The following is a 25,289-nucleotide window of genomic DNA, read 5'->3' on the forward strand; positions in this document are numbered from 1 at the left end:
TGCCGCTTCTGCGAATTTGTTTCTGTTATTACGAAATTTTGGATTTTATGCATTTGTGACAATAATCGGAAGACGAAATGCAAAACTGTGAAAACAATTGAAGAGTTTAAAGATACTGTTGTATTACGTTCAAATTATTGAAATTATTATTATATATAGCAACTTATTGAAATTATTAACGTCTACGTAGTTCCTTGTATCTTGTAATTGATACAAACATTCTTTTATTTTGCATAAAAGTCCGCAGTCCACTTGTTACCTATTGATTTATTACTTTTTAATTCGTGATTTTAATTCAGTTACGTCCTAATTCGTAATTATACTAATTAAATTGCTTGGTATTTTGTAATTCAACCCCAATTGCAATTACAAGTTACATTGTAATATAATTGAACGGAGTTCTGAATTACGAATTATAATGGAATTGAGCCGCAATGTAATTTGATTCTGTAATTACACTTTGTAATTATCTTTGTAACTATCTTTGTAATTATACTTTGTAATTATAATTCTTTGGGTAATTCAATAGTAATTCTGCACAACTCTGTTCTAATGGAACCACGACTAGCGTGAGATCGCGCCGAGTATAGGAACTAGAATAAATAACGGACTGAGTGGCGAGGGTCAATTGTTTGCACGACTTCGATGCACGAACCGGCAGTAGGCGATATTTTTTATAGGTTATATATTATTTTTACGCTCCGGCTTCTCGAGCTATTACTATCGATTCTTGTTCCTGGGAAAATGATGTGTATAGCGGCTCTAGAAAATCTTCGCTTGTTTTACCGATTTCCGACGAAGTGATATTCGAGCTATTATAATATTTCGTGAGAGAAAATTCTACCATAATGAAGTTCAGCTCATTTTGAAGCTTCGAATTTCTACTCTTACCTAACGTTGGTTATTTTCTCATAACGTGCTTTCACGTGATATAGCAAATGAAAAACTGAGGACATGGTTATCTAGAACAAATATGTACATTTATACTACAAATTGAATATCGCGTGTAGATACGTTGGATAATTTTTTTCGCGAATGAATATTCGCATAGCCATACTACGGCCACTGAAAGATGCAAAAATTATCCGTGTGTAGATAAAATCCGTGAGAAACTGCGATTTTCGCGATCTTTAATTGTTTGTAACTCATAACAACGTCAATCGAATTCGCGAATTTTTCAGAATGCATGCAAGTTACCTATGAAAGGCATTTTTTAAATTTTCGTTCTAGGCTCCGATAAAGTGGTTAAAAGCAAGGATCTTCCATCTTTTCCATCATTTCAAGTAAAAAAGAAGTATTTCGGTCATTTTACAGCAATCTAGTCCCTGTAACATTTAAATTAATTAAAAAAGTTAAATTGATCGTAAAAAATTAAATTAATTAAAAAAAGATACTTTTGCCAGTATTGGTAGTATAGGTTTGTTGCAAAAGTAATTTCATTTCTTTCCGTGAGCTATCTATTTGGAGAACCGAAATTACTTTTGCATCGATTACTTTTGCAATTGTTCAAAAAGAAACTTTAGCCTCGAACAAAAATTAATCTATAGTTTACTTAGGACTGAGATTTGAAAATATCAGATTACGTTTCCGCCGGTTCCGTCAGCGCGCACCGACGGTGACGTAAACTGTATATACATGATCTAAACTGTACACAATGTAAGACGCGACGAATAACCGTCTATGATTGGTGGAGAAAACCACACCAAAAAGGGTATATAAGCAGGCAATTTTCAGTTGCCGGTCTCTCAGTTGATTTTGCTCGCTCAGTCACTTCGTACACACATATACCTTCTCTCAAATAAAAGTAAAATAAAGCTTGTTAAGAAAAAGAATTACTATCATATTCATTTGAGAAATAATCCGAGCCATAATCCCAATAGCAATAGTTCACAATTACTTTGACAACAGTGACTGTCCTGGAACAACTACACTCAACCAGCAATAAATCATTCACTTGGACTAGCATAGTTCTTAGTAGCAGTTTCCTAGAACCATCCTCTATTCGCCGTATGACCGTGGAAAGACCGACGACATCAGAAGCCAGCTACGAAGCTCTATGAAAGAATGCAAGTTGCTGAAGAAAGAGAACGCGTTCCACAGACAACGACAAAATTTTGAGGCCCGCTCGGGACCCGTCCGTACAAAAATGGTACCTCGATGGGGACCTCTCTGTCCGCCTTCGTGGATCGTGGTCCGCGTGGCCGAGCCACACCCACGCGTGCACCATGTGTCCATGCAACGGCACCTCGAGGTTGTGTGAAGAGCCACGGCGTGTCGGAGGCGGGCTGGATGCTTAGAAGGCTATAAAAAGAGAAAGCCGGACGGTATAGAGGCGCATATACGGTGACACGTGTGCGTGCGTACAGGCCGGCGTACGTACGTGAAACGGTGGGTGTACGCGGCCGGAGGATGTGTGCGGCTGTGAAACGTAGGACAGGATTATCCTCTAAGACCGCTTCTTAACGGGCCGGGCCGCGCATTCGCCGCGTGTTCTACCCACAAAATAAACGGTACAATAAAAAATTTTCGTGGATACGCTTTTATGAAATTGCGATAAAACGGAACTCGGACGGGCCCCGGCCGGCCCCGGGGAGGAGTTTTATGTAATTCGTCGGGGCCCCTCGATGTATGTATATACGATGTACGGATCGGTTAGGATCGCGAGACGGCTCGTAAAATTTCGGCCGATCCGAGAAATTCGTACAAAGTCGGCGCAGTAAAAGGTTCCCGGGCCCGGGGCTCGGAGATTCTTTCGAAAGAAAAGGTGCCCCCGCGCCGGTTTAACGAACGCTTCATGCCGGCCACATATCATTCGCGACCCGGCCGATACTAGGAACAGAAAGGATCTTACCGGACCCCCGATTTGCATAAAACGCCGGACCTCGGGGCTCTACTTATTTCGGAGATCGCTGGAACCGTGGAAACTGAAGACAGAGGACTTGTTTCCTCCCGTATCTAATTGTGGACCGAACCCTTCGGGTACCTCTATCTTTAGCAGTCGGGGCCATTTTGAACGCGAGGAAAATTTCGGATCGTCGAGGACTGTTGGAACTGCACGGTGCAGGGAATTAACACGTCGAATGTCACGCCGGTTTTACAGAAATTGTCCGTGACGCCGCGATGAATTTTCTTTTACTTTGATACATATAATGTTGAAATATTATCTGCGATAGATAAGTTGCAGTGTATAACCATGTTTGACATGTTAATTGCGACAGGGATCACTGTTCGAATGGCAATAATGACGATGGTAATAATACAAAATTTTAGATATCGACATTTGTTTTAAATTATATATATTTCTATCAATTTGGGCGCGCCGGTCACCGATGGCCCCCATGGCGTCACCGACAAGTTAAGTGCCGGTCACCGGTGACCCCGTGGCATTCAACGTGTTAAACAAGTGCACGTAGATTCGGTAAATCGACTTTAATATTTTAAACTTATTGATTAACACGTGGTCAACCGTGTGACTGATACAAAGCGAATTAATTATTCAGAGCTTCTGTCATTTTTATTATAATGTATACTTGTATACAGATATTTATTCAATCATTTTCTAAGAAAGTGGCTTTCTTTATTTACTGTTGAAGCGAAAGATGCAGGACTATTTTAATTAAGCTGCGGATTTTGTGCATTTATGATAATTATAGCTAAGCGTAATTTGACACTAAATTTACCACGGTCAAATGACCGATTTTTCATTTTACAGTTATAAATATATATTTTTTATATTATTAAGCTATGAAATCTCCTATGGGGTTATTAGAGCAATATATTTTGTGATATATTATTACAAAATTACTATCACATATACAATATATTATACAATAATATATTACTTTGGATACATGAAACTTATCAAGTACTGTATCTAACGCTTAAGGATGTATGTCAGTTATAAATATTACAAAGACGCTTTTATAGTAAACGATCGGATAAATTGTGCATTATTGAAACAAGTATTATAATGACTGCAGGGAATAACTTTTTCTTCTCACGTTTATTAAGATGATGCACAGCAGTCATCTTTGCTGCTCGGTATGTTAAGACAGTGATTAGATTAAATGAATTTAAGAGCAACGATCCATTATATTGATCTCATTGAAATCATTGAAGACCAAGAAAACCAAGAATTTCAAGATTGAGGTTAAGCACGGAAAAGATTAAAGAAAGTAAGCCACGTGATTTCTGTTTCTTACAATCGGTGGATTATTATTTTGCGTAAAGATCCACGGTCTAATAATAACCCCAGTAGGCAATAGCTCCTAAAATGGCCGAGGCGAAATCAGCATCCAATATATCTCGAATTTTTATTACTTTAAGTGAACGATCCATCACAGTGGAATCGAATGGCAAAAAAGGAGTGTCCACTCAGAGGTGTAGGTAGGTGTACATATAAGGCGAGAGCACTGACAAGGAACACTATTTTGTATACAGATCCATAGTACATGCTACGAAGATCACAAAAATGTAAATTAAAAGTGCTACCAAGGCTTAGCTCGATCTTGAAAGATGAACAAAGAAGGAAGGAAATATAAGGGTGCTGTCTGTTGTTTGAACTCTAGCTTAACCCTTTGCAGTCGAAGCTGTTTGAATTCGAAATCCAAAACATGATTTCTGATCTACAGTATTTCTATTTTATATAATTTATTGCGATTTATGCATATGAAATTGAGCCTATTGCAGCAAGTACAATGCAATTTTAATAGTTTTTTAAATATATAAACGAGTCTGATGCTCTCAGAATGATTTCGAAAAATAGTATACCAATTTTTAGTGGCGCCTCAGAGTCGCCATTCGAGTGCAAAGGGTTAATTTTTGCTGACTTTTATCTTATAAATCTTATCTATTTATTATCGTTAATCTCTGCTAATTATTATTCATTGTCATTTATTAATCTACTATTATATTTGTTATAATTTTTAATTACATTTATATGACATTTTTATATTTACATTAGGTTTGATTAATTTTTATATTTATATTAAATTGTGTTAAATTTTATATTTAATATTATATTTATATTATCTTATTTATACTACAATAATTAGTAACTATATTTATTATAATCTACGTTGCATAATTTAGTTTCATATGAAGACTCAATTGCTTGTGGACCTCTCAAGGTCAGATCAGGTCTTGGTGACACACTTACATTTTTGTAACGTTCGTGGCATACACTTTCGATCTATCCATATAAATTCGAGCGGATTCGTTGTCAGTTAAATGTTGTTCCTCGCGAGAATGGTCAGAAATGTGCCTAATCTCTTGCTCTCGGGTCCGAGCTAGGAGCAAGACCGATTCGGCCTAAGATAGAGCTAAGCGAGGAGCGTAAAACGTGAGCCACCATTAACCGAACTGTTCTCGTCGGGTACACGTACAGCTTGTTGCTTAACAGCCAGGCCATGTCGTGTGCCTAGAGCAACGGCCAGCGTAATTATTGGCCCGTCTCCCACCTTTCTTGATCCCGTGTTACGTTATTCACGGCATCGCATCGCCACGCCATGCCACGCCACGCAACACCGCGAGCAAGAACTCGTACAGCCGCTGGTATAACGGTGACCCACAAAATCGGGATCCCCGAGTGCCGGGTGTAATTATTACCGTGGCCCATTCATTGTGAAAACTTGCCTCGCGAGCGTCGCGGCGCTGCGCCGGGATAATGAGCGAGATTCAACCAACCCCGTGTAATTACCAAGACTATAAGGTTATCGGCTCCGCGGAATAATTGCCGATGATGCATGCAATTTCTATTGTCCCGACGCGACTTTTATCGACCCCCGCTTATTGTAATCCTCGAATTTATACGAGGTGAGTCAGCCTTCGATGGTCCCCGCCGACAATTATCGCCACTGTAAGAGAGACACACGACGTACAGCAATCGCTGACTACGATTCAGAAATTCATGCGATTTTTAATCCTTCGCACTCGATGTTATTTTAACGTCAAAAACAAGACAGTATTTCTGACGTATAACTATACGTCAATATTATATATATTATATTATAATATATGTAATATATATAATATATATATTATATTATAATATATGTAATATATATAATATATATATTATATATAATAATAATAATAATATATATATTATATTATATATTATATTATATTATATTGTATTATATTATATTATATTATATTATATTATATTATATTATATTATATTATATTATATTATATTATATTATATTATATTATATTATATTATATTATATTATATTATATTATATTATATTATATTATATACTCTATATATTAGTTATTATAGTTATCTTACTTTTGTGCATACGGTATTGAGCCTATTTGCACATGCAACATTTTTATTAAATGTAGATAAATTTAACGATGCAAGAATTATGTTGAAGAATTATGCAGCAATTTGCAGTGACGCCTCAGAGTCGCCGTTCGACTGCGAAGAGTTAATTTACCTTTTTCTAAATGTTGATAGTTTGATAATTGATCAAATTTTACTCTGATAGTCTTAATCTCAACATTGTTTACGCAAAATATTGATGGGAATTATTTGGCACTTTAATCTTGAATATGGCACAATTTTTCGATTGGATATTTTACTATAAGTCGTGAATCATTATCACATGTCAACGAGATTTAGAATATGTTGATTTGAAAGTATTTTAAATATTGTGAAACATTATAGAGCCATTTTTATTTAAGATAAACATCAGTTTGACACATAGAATTTTAGGAAAAGCCTGACATAACTCTTGACATAAAATACGATAATTTACTCTTGAAATTTTGATGGAGAATTATCGATCGATCCTTACCTCTTCAATATCGAACCTTGACATAACCTTGACATGTCGGTTCTTTATTTCGAGCTAAATAAGATCGAGACAAAAACCCTCGTTTCTCCACAAGTTCCTGTTTGTTATATTTAAAAAATTTGACTAAAATTTGACTAAAGACGTCTAAAACGTTTACAGGAAGTTACTGACATCGATCGTCTTGATTGAAAAATGTGCCATTTATAAAAAAATTCTTGGCAATCTAAAGACATTTGATCGCAGTTCAAGCATAGGAATCTCATCTTTCTCATCATCGTTCGGTGTAAAGTTCCTTACGATTAAACCGTCGAATAAAGATTTAATCGATTCACCAAACCAATTGTAAATTATCATGGACAGCTGAAGAAGTTTGTACGCTTCTGAAAAGAGCCCGAAGGTCCTTGAAGATCCCCGATTCGAGCAGTGAAAAGGAGGCTGGCCGAGCGTACGCGGTTCACGTACATAAATTCTAATCACATGTAACTGTCGGGCACGAGATAAACCGGTGGCAGTAAGACAAAATCGAGCGGCCTGGACAGATATGCCATATTCCGAAGCTCGATCTGCGGCTATAGCTGCCAGCTACCAGACTCTATCGCAGCCCGATCGACAGGCAAACGCGTCGACGCGTATTCCCGTCGAGCTATCACGAGGTAATCGAGTCCACCTCGAGCAATCGACCGACGTCCTTAATCATTCGATTGGATCTAATTCGCGTTCATGATTCTCTATGCCGTCGTCTTCGTTGCCGGTTCAAGGGCACGTAAGTATAGAGGCCCGATTCTCGGTACGCTAACGTGTCTTTCTAGTTCAACCGCAGCGAGCACCGCGATCGTCAGATTGTAATGTAAAATTCGACGATTTCTCGATCTTATCGTGGTGCCCGGGTCCTTCCCGAAGGGAACGCGCGGTCAGGTGCTTGCCATCTGCCGCCTGTCGGCCGATCCTTCAAGGAACGAAACCCGTGGCGACCCTGTTTACTGCCGAAAAACAGCCCCGTTGTTCTTCGAACATTGTAACTGGAGACCGTCTTGCGGGTAAGGCGACACGACCGGTACTTTTCGGACTTCCGGGTACTCGAATGGGACACACGGCTGTGAATAATGTTCTGTTTTTTAGCGCGGACGATCGTGGAGATCGATATTTTCATACGCAATCGTTGATCAACGAACGTTGTCGTGAAAATGCTCGGTTGCGAACGTTGCAGTGACTCCAGCTCGAAATATATAAACCGTTTGAAAACTGCAGACTCTGCTCTTTGAAATGAGCTTAGGATCGTCGCGGTACGACTATTAACAACAAAGTCACGGGCCTTCTTTCTTCAAATTTAACTTATTTTTCAACCCGATTTCTGGTTTTCAAACAATCCACGGCACAGCTTTCATTCAAATCAGTATAAGTTGGCAACAAAAAATCGTAGAACGATGTTTTTGTGCTCATTGTAAAGGAGAAACTGCGCGCTTTAAATTCACTGTAGTTTTATTCGAGAACAAAATATTTTGCGGTTGCCAGAGCTGTGCAAAGTGAAATATTTGATGAAAATCGAAACTTGATGCAAAACGTGTGCCTACGATCGTCGCAGCAATTGTCGCTGAAAATAACTCACGCGGCTGAAAAGTGTAGACTTTGCTCTTTAAAATCAGCCGAGTTTCATTGCGATACGATGATTTGCAACGAAGTTACAGCCTTTCAAAAAAGAGTTCATTCACGATTGTTACGGAAAATAAATGTAGACGCGATCTTATCAAATCTTTTAATCAAAATAATATAGTAACTGACGGTAAAATGTCATAATTTGAATAATATCTTCCGTATAAGTATACTCAAAACTTACATTACGCTTCCCGGATTTTTAAAAAGGCTTGTCAACAAATGAAAACAAACTTAACGCCATTGAATTTTTGCCAGTCTTAAGTTTAAGTTTATCTAGTCTCAAGTTTATATAAATGCCACTAGATGTTACTAATACAGAATACATAGTTTAAGAAAAATATAGGAAGTACGATGTATTAGGCCAGTACGAATTAGGCAGGCTTCCCCTAATTTCTCCCTAATTTGCGCTCAGATTGCGCACAAAAAATGCACAGTCTGGGAAGAGAAGATACGATTAATCGAGCCTTGCAGCTCAGTTTTATAGTTGTTGACAATCGGTAAATATAAAAGCGAGCCGCTAGGCACGAATAATCGTATCTCCTCTTCCCAAATTGTCTATTTTCGTGCGCAATCTGAGCGCGAATTAGGGAGAAGTTACCGTACCATAGGAACTTCACTTCGGTCAGATTTCGTGCGGTGTCACGAACGTATCGCGCGTCAGTCCCGCAATTCCCGATAGTCGAGAGACTCGTGCAGGTCCGGCCGGATTCGCGTGGTGGCGACTGGTAATCGCGACAAACTTTTAATTCCTTAATTGCGCGATAAGGGGTGCAGATGTGCGAGAGTCGCCGTGGCCGAGTCGGCGTTAGGCGAATGGAGCAATTATCGAGTGCCGTGCGCGCTCGTTACCGCGGAGGAAGGCGTGCACAGTCGGCGCCGAGCCGAGCGGAGCCAAGCCGGGCAAAATAATTTTAGGCCCGATAACGATCTGCCGGTAATTCGCCGCAATCGAGAACAATTTACGGCTCGTGCTCGGGCCGGGCATCGCCGCGGGTGCAGCAGCATCGCGTCGCGTCGCCTCGCGTCGCTGCGTGGTGCGCGCCGGAGTGCAGCTGCACCCGCGCTCGCATGCAGTTTTGCAGTTCCGTGTCACGGAATCGGTGCGACGCGACGCGGCGCAAGGCGACGGGAAGCGATGCGACGCGTCGGCGTCGCTGGAAAAACTCGAAGCTCGTGCTCGAGTGCGAACGGGACACGGGGATGGATGCTAAATCTGCCTCGCTCGAGGCGGCTAGACGCGGCCTACATTTCCGCAGGCAACGGTGATGCAACCGCGGAACAGGTGCGGGTGCACGGCGAGCCGCGCGAAACGGAGATTTAGGATGACAGACGATACGGTTGAATCGCGGGAAGAGAACGGTATGCCGATCTGCTCTAGCAATTTAGAGTCTCCGGGCACTTTAGAACACCTGGTTGCTCAACTATGATCATAACACTCGAGGGAATAGAAAATGAGGGGCTCGTAAGATCTAGTAGAGTAGGGCCTCGGTTCATCGAACAGATCGAGTTAACTTCTGAGTTCGGGTAATAGAATAGTTACTTGATTTATCAGTTACAGTAAATTTTCCTTTATTCGCGCTCGGATTGTGCACAAAGATGGACAATTTGGGAAGAAGAGATACGATTACTCGAGCCTTGCTGCTCGTTTTTATAATCGTTGGCAATCGGTAAGTATAAAAACGAGCCGAAAGGCTCGAATAATCGTATCTCCTTCTCTCAAATTGTCCATTTTTGTGTACAATCTGAGTTTTGGACGCATATACTCGTCGTAACAGAGAATGTTACCATTTCTTCATTTTATACACGATAAAAACAGCCAACTGATTAAGAAGGATGCATGCTTTGATATTCTTCATTAAATTTTGTGTTTTATAAAATTGTTGTGTATTTAAACACCATATGAAGAAAATCATACATATAGAGTATAGTGACAATGATAATCATTTTTCAAAGAGGCAGTTAATTGATTGAACTTGATTAAACATTTATTGATGCGTACAATAGGCTTTGTGTGTGGCGTTTTATTTTTAGTTTTCTTTCTTTTATACATCACCGTGGACAATATCCTCAGATAAGAAGGTTAGAAAACGCGATTTCGCTTATCTTTCTTGCCATTCCACCTACTTGTTATTTTTTCAAATATATTTTTTGCACGTTGTCTAGCAAACTAGTGTTCCTAACACCACAATAAAATTCAACTCGCTTGGTCTAATTTGAAAAAAGCTGTTCCCTTTTAGAAAGTGTTCACGACTGAATTTTATACGAAGTTGATATATTTATATTGAAATTCAAACTGCTCTTCCAGTTTATATTTTTATGCATTTTATACAATTATTATTATTATTACTATTATTATTATTATTACTATTATTATTATTACTATTATTATTATTACTATTATTATTATTACTATTATTATTATTATTACTATTATTATTATTACTATTATTGTTATCCACAGCGTTGTATGTAGATTGCTTTCGATCGATTTCTTCGCATATACAACGTGTATAGATAATTCTTTTTCTTCGTACAGCAAGCCTCGACGAGGTTTCAGTTATATTTTATATTAGAGAGCGTCGTATATCCTCGGCGCAGAAAACTCGTGTCGATGGTACTTGTCTATGCATTAAAAAATAACGGCAGAAATGCCGGGGCGGTGAATAATTAAAACGGGAAACGATTTTGTAAGGGGCGCTTGAGGACGCTGTGAATCCATCCGGCGGAGAAGCAGCGGCTTTTGGAGCCTGTATATTTAGCATTGATTCTTTCGACAGAGAGGTACTCCGTCTGCCGGCAATAACGGCGGACGATTATTCGAAGAGCCCCGGGGTCGATGACAATACTGGTTTTCGGGACTTCTCCGCGGAGAGAATCAGGTTTCTTTTTCATTATCGCGTTTTTCATCGTTTGTACGAATCATGGAAATGGGAAAAAACTGATCGCACGATTTCATCGGGGTTTCATTATCATACAATTTTAGTGAATATATTCCAGCATCTCATTTAGGCTTCGCAGATAACGCATACTGACATTTAACTCATAAATGCCGGAAATTTTTAGGGGTTGAAGATTCCGGATTAATCTTGTGAAAATTGGAATGCAGTATAATTTCGCAGACTAAAAATCTGATAAAAATTCATAAAATTCGTAAAAGCTCAAAAATTGTTAGGGGTCGAAGATCGTCGATCAACCTTATGAAAAGTGGAATGTAAATTAATTTTGCTGCCTGGAAATCTCAGGTATTTACCTTTAGGCTTCGCTAAATTTCTCTGCAGACAGCGCGATATTAAAATCCAAATTAATAAACGTCGAAAATTCTTACAGATTGAACATTTAATTTCTGCTAAATTATCCTACAAATAGCGCACGTCGAAATTCAAATTAATGACTGGAGAAAATTCTTGGGGGTTGAAGATCGTCGATTAATCTTGTGGAAACTGCAACGTGGTATAATTCTTTTCGCCCGGTGATTACACAAAAGCATTTATCAAGTCGCTGCATAATTTTTCAGGAAATAATATTCGCCGGATCTGACAAACTGGAAGAAACATTCGATCTGCAGACAGCGTTGAAACTTGAAACAACCCCTTCGGTCGCCATGTAAGAGGCATCTGGTGGCAAAGCCGCTGTTCACAGCCACTTTGTATCTTGGTAGCATCGCTGCCGCTCGTCGGTAACAGAGGATTCTCCGTGTCGATATCGTTTCAGCGGGAAATAGGAATGTCCGGCACTTTAGTTTGCTTGGTCGACTACAAGCGGCAGCTTCGAGCGTATTCGGAGCGCTCCCACTTTATCAAAAGCCGATTTACCATCGAGGGGAAACCGGAATCAATTTCCCTAACGTCCGACCGCAGACGAGGTATCAGAGAAGACCCAGTTCCATGTAGGGTTTCGTGTCACACGTTCTGAAAATTTCAGACTAAAATACCGACACCGCTCAAAGCCGGTGGCATTCTCGCGACCTCTATCTAAATAGAACAGTCAGCCAGTGAACTACATAAGACTGCAACACAGAAAGTTAGTGGAATCGATTTTACAGCGTTGCCGACTCTTTCTAGTATTTTTACGCGATGTAACCGCGCGAGCCAGAACTAATGTTTATAACAATTTCTTTCGTTATCGATGCTGTGAAGGATCTTCTCGGCTATTTTATCATCTAATTTATTGTTAAAAATAATTAATGGAACACGAGATTCCGAGTAGCTTTTGAATCATGCATGCTTGAATGAATGATGAGCGAATTCTACTGATTATTTTATTATTTCTTGATATCTCATAATTAGAAAAATTTCTCGATCTTCGTCGACACGATTTTTTCGAATTTAATAAAAAAATGCGGTAATAGAAATGAGGTATACGTAATACTTGATCCTCGCTAAGAAGCTTGAATTTCTGAAATTTCGGTAACGACGAGTGCGACAAGGAAATGGTAATGGGGCTCTAGAACCCTATTTGCGTGCGACGGAAAAATAAATTGAGCGCTGTCTGCTCCTATACCTTGTCCAACCCCTCGATTAATAATTGCCCGAAGCCATCCGTGCAGAATGAAAAGTTCCCGAATAATGTCTATCTTTCTAATCACGGTCAATTTGCCTGTCGCCGTCGCTTTAATAGATCACCGTCAATTTCCCTGCCATTAAATTGTGCTAGATCAAAGACTGTGGAACTTTTCCAATGGAAAATTTCTGTCATTGTACCACATAGCGCGAAGAATTCGGAAAAGTCGGGACGCGCGCGATGCCAAAGGTGACCGGCGTCTCTTGGCACAGAAATCGACGCGCCCGCTGCTTGCAGGCGCCGACGCATAGTTCGTCCGCACTCGCCTCTATTATCTAAACAGACGCACAGTGCATTTATAATATTAAACATCGCCGCTCCACGGAACGCAGTGGCTAATTTTTTTCCTCGCCGCAAAACACGCATTTTTCAGCGCAGCGCTTCGAATTCGAGAGGACGGCGCTTCGCAACGCCGCGCCGCGATTAGTGCTGCAAGTGTTTCCGTCGGCTGGGGGGAAAAAAAAAATTAGCGACGATTAAATGACTGACAGCGTGTCTGGCCTGCAGCGACACACAACAGGGGAAGCTGACCCAGTTGAATTCTTGAAAACACCGGGGAAAAATGAGAGTCGACGTTCGAGCTTGCTCGAAACGCGGGCACTTGCCCGACGTTTCATAAAGAAATTCATCGCAGAGAGCAATTAGTTCTGTGTCAAATATCCCGGGCTGCAGAGATAGTCCGTGACGCGTTGCAGTTCTGACAAAATTGGAATTAAGCAGCGATCTGTCTCGCTATTGACCGTGCGCGATATTCCGATAGGTTATTAAATAAATCGGCGCACACAGATTTTGTGGAATCGGAATTACAGTAAATTCTTCCGAATTAAATACGATTATCCGAGCCTTCCGGCTCGTTTTTACATTTACCGATTGTCAAGAACTGTAGAAACGAGTCGCAAGGCTGCAATAATCTTCACAAATTATTCATTTTTGCTTCTAAGCTGAGCGTCAATTAAGGAGAACTTACTATAATCTGTTTGATGTACTGAAAGAGAATTGATTAAGAGATACGCGATGAAGATTTCGTAAATAATGTATCAAATATGGACATTATTAACCCTTTGCCCTCGAGTGGTGACTCTGAGGCCTCACTAAAAATTGCTATATCACGTACCAAAGTAGTTTATACATTACCAAATTTGTTTATAATGTGGGAAGTGGAGACATGCTATAAATAAATAGTTAATGAAGCGTCTCTCAGGGAATCATTTAGAGAGAAACGGATGTTCCACCTTCATTTTGCAGCAAGTTCCGAGTGTTATCGTCAATTTTTCGTTTCCCTACTTGCTTCGAAAGAACAGATTCATATCTAAAAGACACGAACAACCATTTGTTAATGTATTTTGGAGGAAAGATGTGCTAATAGTGGGGCGCGAAAGTGTGTTTAAAGGCAACTGGATGTTACGTCAGTTGCTCTCGAGCTTCCCAGGGATCAATCTATGTACCCACACGTATCCTCCGCGAGTACAATGCCTTTCCACCCCATTTATCGACCGCTTTCATCCTTTCTTCACCCTTTCGGCAAGCAATCCTCGGCTTTTCGTAGCAACTTCCACATGGTTTAGTCGCACAATGGCGATGTATCCTGCCGGGTCATGAAATCAATGCCTCGAGAGTTGACTGAACTCTCTCTCTCTCGCTCTCTCTTTCGCTCTCTCGCTCTCTCAAGCGAAATAACATGTCTCGGGTCAAGACGGTGTATGCCGCGACTGGTATTTTCAGCCTCCGTGATAAGATCGAGCTGCCGTTCGACACGTGAACACTATTAAACGCGATCATATCTCGTCGGGATTATTTTGTTTGGCGTGCGTCTGCCCGTGCAGCTTCGACAAATTTCAGAGGCACGCTGCCTGATTGCAACCTAGACACAACCCAGACCTACTTATCGATTAGAATACACGGTTGTTTGCGGACAGGGTCTTTATGCCTGACCACCGATGACTTCTTAGATCGGACATTGGATGCGAGACGGGCCACTGGCACGCCATTCTCCCTTTCGTCCGGCGTTTGCGTTTCTGCCCGCAATTTGCCATTGCAATCTTGTGCAGCTGCTAATTAGTCTTCAACCTGGTATTTTCTAAACGCTGTCGAAGCTCTGGCAATTGTTTTCAAGGACTCGCCAGCATTCAGGGCTGGCGATCACATCCATTTGTTTCTCATTTCTTCGTTTCTCGTCACTCGTTTCTCATTCCTTATTAGTGTTTAATTAATTTCTCTTTCCTTATTTCTTCATTTCTCTACGTTTTTCATTCCTTCGTTTCTCTAAATCGACGGCGAGTGCGTTTGTCATGCCACATCTCGTGTCGAGGACATTGATGGCCTAATCGAAAATAATGATTTACTTGCCCTCTTTCATCGGAAACTAGCAATCAATATTCATAGATCAGAATCCTATTTACTGAAGCATTTTTTATTTTTCAAACCACTCTATTTCTCATTTCTTTATTTCTCTTCGCTGTGCATATCTTTATTTCTCTTCACATTTCATTCTTTTTACGTCTTTTCATTTTTCATATCTTTATTGCTCAAAATCAGCATTGACTGCATTTGCCAAGTGAAACCTTGTATTAAAGACATCAAATAACCTGATTTATGATAAAAAATGTCTCGCTTTTTCTCTCGTCGGAAATTAACCATAATATAAAATTATATTATTGGCATTATAAAATATCAGTGAATTATGAAAAAAAATCTGCTTTTAAAAGACATTTAATATTTACACACACACACACACACACACACACACACACACACACACACACACACACAAAACTAACAATAACATTTTGATAACAAGTACATAACGAGGATATTTTTCGCAGAAGAAATCTTTCAAATTTATGACGAAATAAAAAGGTATTGACACCTCTCCTACACATATTGTGATAAGTAACCCTGATCAAACATTTTTGCTACAAATAACCCCTTCATCTCTCCCAAAATTGGTCTAAAAATCGGCAATCACCGCACGCGCCAAGTGAAACGTCTCGCGCAGAGTACTTCAAAGACCCGGTCAACGACAACCGAACGTATCTCTCATGAATCAAATTGCAAGCATTAGAAAACGCGAGGCATATACCGAAACATTTCAGCGCTGCCAAACCTTCGGTTCCCGATTTCGCGGGGAAATCGCGAAGGACGACACCGTGAGGTCGCTAAATGAACAAGATGTACCAAGTTCCGACGGGCACGGCAGCGTCCAAGGCGTTTTGCTGAATAGCCGAACGAGTTAAAACGCTGTTCCCTTGACACGTTACAAAGGACGATTAATCATCGGCGAGCCCAGCGGTTTCCCGTTTTCTGGCGGATGTTATTCGGTTACACACCTAACAGTAGGCCCGGGCCCGGTGATTCAGAATCCGTTCGGCGGATCGCCCTAGCGGCCGGTCGCATTCTTCTTCCCGAGTTCCTCCGTTGAACGAGGAAAATTACGACGAATCGAGGCTCTCTCGGCTCTCGGCTGGCAGAGTTTTCGGTGTGGCGGCCACCGTTTTATTTATAGCGGAGGAGGTCGTGATGCGTTCCAAAAGCTTCTCGTCGGAGCAGTACCGCACGTACAAGCATACCGGGCTCGTCTCGTACCAGTTCGCGACCGATCTGTCCGTTAGGCAAACGCTAGGCGAGACGACGGGACGCTGATCCAGCGGATCGATCCGAGATCGCCCGGTGAACCGCGAATTCCGACGACTGTAACGCGGCTAGGAGCTCGGCGGACACGTGACACCCTCGTACGGCCGTGTTTTTAGTGACAACCTGGTTCCGAAGAATATTTTGCTCACGCAGAGGACGCACAGCGAGCCGTGTTCTGGACGCTTTGGGGATCGATGTCCTGCGTGGACGCGTCGATAGCCGGCGCTCTTCAATTACACAATCACCGGAACCGTCCGCGCCGTCAATATTCGGTGATTCTACGAGAAGCCAGGTTCAGAAGTCAAGGTTAAGCCTGAGGATTTTTACGACTTGTATCGGATTCGCCGTTCGGCAGGGATCCAAAGATCGCGCGTCGCGCTCGGGCGCGGTGTCGATCGTTAACGAACGCGGCTGGGACTAATTAGGCCGGTTTTTAACGGACCCCCGGGCGGCTTACGGTTTCGCAGAGGCTCCCGATGCGTCCCACGCAGCCAGGCCAGCGGAGTGCGTGAAAGTGAGAACGAACTGACAGCCGGCCGTGTGATAAATGCGGTTTCGAAGCAGAACTCGGCGCGCCTCTTACCGGAAGTCGATGGACTCGCGAAGCTGACGAACGCTGTTGCACGCACGCGGACTTCACGCGGCCCGAACCTCGTCCGCCGATCGCTATCGTCTCGCGACAGGTCTGCTTGAAGCCGGGGTCAGTCTCGCGAGGTCGCGTACAGGTCGCAGGAAAATGGCGCATCTTCGGCGGCCGGCGAAGCGCGAGCTCTACAAGCCCTTCGGCAGGAGGAAGGTAAATAGATCTCGAGAATGATGCTGACCATGCCCGATAAACTGTCCGGAGAATTCCGATCGAGAGCAATGGGCCGAGCGATCGCTCTCTCTCTCTCTCTCTCTCTCTCTCTCTCTCTCTCTCTTTCTTTCGGAAGTTACGGAACACGCCTGGGAATATGAAACGCTCGGAAACTTGTCCGAACTCGCGCGACAATTTACCCAACGTTTGGGAAACTGGTCCATTTTTGTGTACGCTCACCCTCCGCGACATTCTTGCCGCTTCGTCTCGGCGGGCTCGTCGCTTTTTAGCGGCTTTGCGGCTCCAGGAGGTCTGAGCTAGCCGAGCCAGTTGTTTAGAGATCGTAGTTTGAGGGGAGCATCGTTTTCAAGCTGTGGAACAGTAGGACAGTATTTTTCAACGTATTTCTGCTAACCCTTGGATGGCGGACCGTTTTTACAACTATACAATTGACAACGTTTACGACGATTCTCTGGTGTATTCGTCATTTTTCCAAAGATATTTTTGAGGATACTTCATGTAGACTTATTAATCTTTCTGTTGTTCCTAGTGCAATAACCATTTAATAGTTAAATTGACAATAACGGGCTAATTAAGCGACGATTTAAATACACTGGGTCAAAATGACTCGGTAATCGCAGTTCGAGGGTTGATCGTAAATGGAAAAAATATTTTTAATCATGACTCTGTTGTATTTATTCATCTCGGTTGGGTTTGTACATTTACTATACAGAGTGGAGGAAATATGCTATAGAAGATCGTCGATTTTATTGACACTAAACCAACCGAGCTCTAAAAGTGACTCTATTTAAGTCGTTTCATAAGATTGGCGAAGCTGAATTTATGGACACTTTTCACCATTTATATTATAGCGTCTGCTCGAATTGAAAAGTTTATTTAATCGTGTCCATGGAAGAGTCTTCTTAATTTCGTTTATTTAAAAAATGTGAAACCGGTCATTTTGGCCAGCATGACGACGGTAGGCATGCTGTTCAAATTCTTTGATCAAACGAGGAATATTTTTTTGTTTTGATGTTGTTGAAATTCTAAAGACTCTTTCATAGAAAATCATTAAATAAACTTGCAATGATTAAATATAAATACAGCCTTTTCGTCGTTATAAAACGGTACGCGTTAATTACGTTCAGAATTGGCAGGGTTAGCGTTAATTCAATGTACAGATCAATTTGATTGCACTTACCAGCAAATCTCGATGGCAGCGATTGCAGCGATAAGGGCAGAATTGGTGATCGCGAAATACTGGACTTGCCCCGAGAATTTTCTCCAGAATTTTGTTCCGATGGAAGCTCGGTTGAAAAATTGGAGCGTAAGCTGTGCAATCGAAGCGCAAGTAAAAATAAACGGGCCCGCGTCAATAGTTGATGAACCCTGTATATCAGACTCTGTTCCGCGTGATCGATCGCGATTTATAGAAGGAACGGATCGACGTCGGCGTGACAATCGTCGCGCGATGAGAGCGACATCCGCGGCGACAAATCTATTTTTGCAATTGCCTCTAAATGACAGGATGCGCTAATGCAGCGTTTTACACTGAAATAGCTGAGACGTCCTTCGATGCCCGAGAGTCCTCGTTGTCGCCAAGTTTCGACAGATCAGCCTTCTCCCGGCCACGATTCGCGCGCCGTGATCTCTCGATCGTCCTCGATATTATTTCTTCCGAGGGTAGATCAGGATGTTTCGTTGCACGCGTGACCGCGCGCGAGTGCAGCTGCTCGAATTCGATCAGTTTGCGGTCACGAAGCGCCACGAAGACGGACATGCGCGGCTCACGGTGAGGCCACGATGCACTCGGAATTTATCTGCGAGCTGCATTCGCCTAATTGGGTGGCTGCATTGTCTGCCGTCTGGCCGAGCGAGTTTTACTGATTCACGGGATCGACAACGTCTGAGCGAGATCCGTATCTCGCGTACGTAGCTTTTCGTAAAATGATCCCTTTGTTGGACTGTCATTAGTAGACGGCTTTGTGCTATTGTTCGCAGATTATTTTACGAATATTGAAACGAGAGACAAGCGTATTTTGCCGATCGGTAAGATTGTTGCAGCGAAACTGGCTTGAAAATGTTATCGGTCGATGTAAATACTTTTCTGCAGTTTCGAAATTCTCGCAATCAAAAGTAACCCGGACTTTGCCCTTTCAAATGAGTCTAGAACCATTATGATACGTTCATTTGCAACAATGCGACTGCATTTTAGTCGTTCGTCGAATTTTTACTTCGATTTCCAGCACCGTAAAAGTCTCAAATTCAGATTCAGTCGCACGCTTTCCATTCCAACGGGTATAAAATGCCGACAAAAAATCGTAGATCGATGTTTTTAAGCTCGTTGGAGTGGGAAGACTTCGCCCTACGCAACAGCGGTTTCCAAAGTTGAACTTTTGGCAAAACTGAAACCCTGCTGCGGAAAGAGCAACCGCTGACGACACAGCGATGCTATTTTAAAATGCCTGAAGCGCCTTTAAAGGTCATACCTCGCCCTTTAAAAGCGGGCTAACAACAATCGCGAATAATCATTTCCAACAAAATTACAGCATTTCGAAGTTCGTCAAATATCATTTGATAAGCTTCGCATGAAATTACGATCTACGAAGATCGATCTTTTAATGTTATTATATATACTCGATCTATCTATCAATAAAAATGTCCTGAAACGTGTCCACGTATCCCCAATCAATCCGGAAAGCTTCACAATCTGCCGACCTTCGAAATGGGAACCCACATCGGTATCATCATCGCCGAACGCGCAAACATCGCCAAAGCCCCAATCTATCAAAAGCCGACCACCGATCGAACGAATCAAAGAACGACGAGACCTCGGCGGACCAACGAGCGGCATCAGACGGTGCACGGAACCAGCGCTTCACAAAAACTCACTCACTGGTTCAGTCTGGTGACCCGCAGACTCATCGGTTGATCGTTGGGTTCAGCCGAATGACACAGTTCTGACGTACCTTTGACCGCATCGGTCTCGAAGAAAGCCCTCGTGGTCCCGCCACTGTCCGGCCTTCTGCAGAGACAGAATAGAAAGGAGAAGGAGGAGGAGGAGGCGGCGGAGGATCGTAGCCCGAAGTGGATGGATGAAATAAGAAAGAGGACTTGGGGCTGGCAGAGGAGGGTGCGAAGACGAGAAGACGAGGAAGAGGAGGGAAGGCGCGCGCGTGGGGTTTGATAGGACACGTTGCCTTCAGGGTGCAGTGGCCTGGCGTTGTCGTGTGGCTCGGATCGGGGGTTGGCGGGGTTCCTCGGGGGTTCCTTTCGGATCGATATAGTTACGGGGGTGTCGTCCGGCTTCCTCGGTGGCGCCACAGAGCGGGTGAGTCGGCAAGCCCCTAGGCCGATGTATCAACTAACCCGGCCAGAAACGCGATTCGCCACCGCGTAGTGTCAGTACGCGGAGAAACGTCGTCGCATCTTCTCTTCTCTGGTGGCGCGTGTCGCGGACATTTCGCACGGTGTGTACGGGGGTGGGCCGGTTCTCTCGCAGGCGACCAGGCGAAAAGGGTGGACACGCGTGTGCCCGGTGGGTGGGCAGACACGCGACCGTGGCCAGTTTCTTTCTTCCAAGCTGTTGATATTTGTTTTCCTCGTCTGCTTCCGCGCGAGAAGATCGAGCACAGGTACCAGCAGCGAGTAGTACGCGCCGATGGACGCAGGCAGACACGCTTGATAAATGTTGATCAACGCGGCACACCGATCGACACCGCACACGGTGTCGTTGACCCGACCCGCGAAGGACACACCGCTCGCTACTTTTCGGCGTCCTTGCAGTGGACTCGTCAAAAGGACGTCTTTCCGCCCGGACACCCTTCGTCCTCTGCGCCCTTTTTCGCTCCCAGGGGAATTAAGAGGCGCGCTGGCGCTCGGCCGCAGACAAAGGGGATGCGAAAGGGCAATTATTCCTCAAAGGACACGCTGCCATTACGACACCCCGGCTTTACTATCGCTGATATTTTCGCTCCTTTGTTCTGCGGCCCGGAGCTCTCGTACTCGATGAGGAATTATCCCGTGGGTGTCGGGGAGAGAAAGTGAAATACGCCAGTTACCGTTTCCGTACGACAACCTCGGAGTTTTCTTTTTTGCGTATTCGTTTCGATCAGTTGCGCTACGACAACGTGGTTGTCGCGAGGACCCTTCCAGTCGAAATAGGTTTTTATATAGTTTATTTATTCATCGATGGAAGCAGGAACTCGCACGAGGAACATCAATTACTGCATCATCGTTCCGCAGCTAACTCCGCATCGTTAAATGCGAAGACGATTGAATAACGATTCCAGTAAATTGCTGCAGCTTTGACGCCCCTTGCGGGAATCGTAAAAAAGAAACGGCATACGAAAGAACAGATCTCGAGAGCAGCGTAACGCTCTTAAATTTTATACAGACCTTACACAGAGGTTCTAGCTCGGGTTCGTGTCTTAACTTGACGTTTAGCTTCATGTTCGACTTCGTGGTTTACTTCGTGTTTCACTTCGTGTTTACTGTTATTGTCGATATCGATCCGACTGCAGATCTCATGCATTCTTCATCAGGATGAGTCTGCGAAACACGAGACATTGGCTCCGTCTAAAGACTGCGAATATATCTCGATTATCGTCGATTTATTCGGATTATCGAGAAGCTAATTGTTTGTCCTTCAATTAACGCAGACAATTTCGCAGAAAGATCTGCATTCTGACGGTTTAGAGTTCGCCGGGCAGGTAATGAGCTCGGCGAGAAATATATCGCTAATTGCGAGGCTACGAATAGGCAGTGATCCGACGATTCTTGCCGAGTGAATTATCCCAACGACTGTTTACAAGAGGATAACCCCGCTGCTCGATGGCTCCGAGTTACAAAGAGGTCAACGGAATCGATTGCCCTCTCCCTACGACCCCGCTGATAATTCGAGAGGTCTCGGCTCTTTCTCTCTCTCTCTCTCTCTCTCTCTCTCTCTCTTTCTCTCTCTTTCTTTCTCTCTTTCTGTCTGTCTGTTTGTCTCTCTCTCTCTCTCTCTCTCTCTCTTTTTCCGTCTTTTTCTCTCTCTCTGTATTTTCCTTCGGCAGAAAATTGTTACGTCCTAACTATTGACCGATCGAGTTGCACTAATTACTAGCGTTAATTAATTATTCGAGTGGCTGGCGATCGGGGAGTTGCGTGACTGACAAGGCCCTTTTGTAATCCGACCGGCATGTTCCATTTGCTGCTCGGACACGTTGAACAATTCGCTGTGGTGCTCGCTACAGGCTGGCTCAAAAGCTATTCTCCGAGAGAATGTACATCAGGGTTGCCGGATAATGATGTTAGCAACTTAGTAACTCGATGACGATCGCTCGGAAATTTCGTTTTGACCGGGTCGCCACGCTTTGCCGACCTACTGGATGATTCAGAATTCGGTTGGAGTTCGTTCGAGGGAGGAAACTGTGTACAGGGTGTAGAAATCGACGATGTAGCCTGGGGAGAAAATGTACGTGGATGGAAAAGTCGAAAGCCAGGTCTCGAAGATGTGAAGAGATCCTTCGAGCAAGTCCTACGAATTGAAATTGTTCGTTGAGACTGATCAATTTTTACACTTTGGCCCAGTTCTATTCTTCCTGGTTTCGTCAATGTTTCAGAGACACCCTGTACAGAGCCGAATTCCCGCAGCCTCGTAAATGGTTTAAAATTCGTCCGGCTGGCTCTTCTTTATTCACTCTTCACGCGACGAAACTTTATGATCAAAACACTTCGCGTCGAGCGAGAGGCGAATCCAATTTTTGAAAAACCAGCCTCTCAGTATATAATGCACTTCCTATGGAAATTGCTACTATAAAGTACTGTTTGCTATACCGTCTTCTTTATAACCCAGGATATTTACGACACGTGCATCTTCTTAGGAAAGCAGTACTTCACCTGCCGCGATCTTTTTACCAACCCCGATATTTTGAAGACTCAATCCTTTTAGTAAAATAGATGTGCGTAAACCGAACGATATGTAAACAATTCATTCTTAGGATTGTTAACCCTTTGGCGTACTATTTTTTTCAGAGTTACAACGATTAGTACTTTCTCGATTGTAATAATTTCCTAGACGGAAAAGAAAATTTATATTTATTTACAGTTTATTTGCCGATGTGTTTCTTAATAATTCTATTAAAATCGAAGATTAACGATTACCAATAGTCTTATCTATCATCAAATTATTTAGATTAATATAATATAACAAGTTCTTTCGAAGTCATTGCTTAATAGAGAATTATCCAGCTTCTCTTAGACACAGTTCAGCCATTGAAAAGTTTATTAAATGGTGAATAAAGTGTTAAATATTTATGAGAAAAGAACAGAATTTTATTCTGGCTTAAAAAAATGAAGTAACATCCATACTTAATACATTATTAGTAATTATTAATAACAGTTTATTAGAAATCTGATGAAGAGGTTAAAAAATACTAGAGCCGACCCAAATGTTGACATTTTTTAACATACTAATTGTCGAAGATGCATACCTCAAAAGCCGAACTAAACTAGACAGCAAAGAATGACCCTAATTTTCACAGCCATACGAAGATTCCAAAGTCCGTCCAACTATCCAGGTTTCCGTTTCCACAGGACATGCCAGTTGTCAGATCAATACCTCAGAATCCAGCAGAAACAATCATCTTCATCTCTCCTGAAATTCTCTCGGAACAACGCCGGGCAAAATCTCGCAATAATCCTTCCCCCTCTGGCTCGCATAACCGAAATCGTCCGCGATCCCTCGATCCCGGCTATTAAACGCGTAACAACGTGGCATGTATCCGGTGGATGCACACCATCGATTTACATAAACGCTCCGGCGATCCTTCAATCTTGTTCAAGCCTTGAGAGCACGATAAAGAGGATCTCGGACTTTTCGTTCCGACGAGACTCAGCCCTGCCGGTTACGATATTACTTAATAATCGATCAATCGCGTCGGGCACAGACGGCTGGACCCTTTTTCTCTATCGCGGGATCGTTACTTTAATTGCGACGTTATAATTAAGGCGGCAGCAGACGTCGTTAGCCAGGCAAAATGTGTGCAACCGAGACGGTCCTCGTTAAGACGCTGCCTCGAGAGCAATTATATCTGCGGATTTCGAGATAACGCCGAAGAAGTTTGTCTGGAAAAGCTGTCTGGGTGCAGCGTTACCGATTCGATAGTTTACTTGTTAAAAAAGTCGCGACGAGATTGCTGGAAACGCTACTGGCTTGTCAATAGGGATCGTCGCTAGGATCAATCAGAGACTTAGGTTCATTTTTCTTCGCTTTTTTCCTTCGAGGAAACTGATTGGGGGCGTGGGATAGATGGATCGCAGTTGGAATAAATTATGGCTGATCCGGATCAACCCTTTGCACTCGAATGGTGCACATTCCAAGATAGTTGTTTCATTATCGAATTTGTTTGTATTTAAAAGACTATTGAATGAGTTACAACACTCAATTTACTATGCATAAAATAATTGCATTGCATTTATTATGCATTCATATAAATTGAAAATACTGTACGTCAAAAAAGCGATTTTAGATTTAGAGTCATAATGGCCTCGAGTGCAAAGGGTTAATACTGAAATTACTATCATCCATTACCTCTTTCAACGTATAATTCCTAAGTTGTATACCTTAGTTGTGGTATTTAAATTCTGATCTACCACGATCTTTATATGATTTCTAATATGAACATAATTTAAGTACAATTGTATATAATATAAAATAATCAAAGATGACTCATCACAAAAATTCAACTTAACCCTAGAATGATGACGTTAGTCAAATTGACACAGTATCAATAATGGTGACTTGAAATCAAATTGATCTTGTATCAATAGTGCTGACTTGAAATTAACCCTTTATCAAT

At 42.4% G+C, this 25,289-nt stretch overlaps 1 protein-coding gene across 12 annotated transcripts in view; it reads left to right on the top strand.

Annotated features, from left to right (window-relative positions):
- The window catches only part of Ca-beta (Calcium channel protein beta subunit), a 159,108-nt gene that overhangs the window by 96,513 nt on the left and 37,306 nt on the right, over positions 1-25,289 (top strand). For 2 of the 12 annotated variants that reach the window (XM_076521274.1, XM_033478711.2), the window contains exon 1: positions 20,829-21,080. The exons of 9 other annotated variants lie outside the window; for them this stretch is intronic. Coding sequence is in view for 1 of the 3 variants with exons in the window: in XM_076521273.1 (XP_076377388.1) it covers positions 17,386-17,445 (60 nt within the window). In the remaining 2 variants the exon portion in view is untranslated. Of the gene's footprint in view, positions 1-16,581; positions 17,446-20,828; positions 21,081-25,289 lie in introns of those variants that run through there. One more of the 12 variants, XM_076521273.1, reaches the window with a different exon arrangement.

This window comes from Megalopta genalis, chromosome 4, assembly GCF_051020955.1.
Source record: "Megalopta genalis isolate 19385.01 chromosome 4, iyMegGena1_principal, whole genome shotgun sequence".
NCBI classification, from domain to species: Eukaryota; Metazoa; Arthropoda; class Insecta; order Hymenoptera; family Halictidae; genus Megalopta; species Megalopta genalis.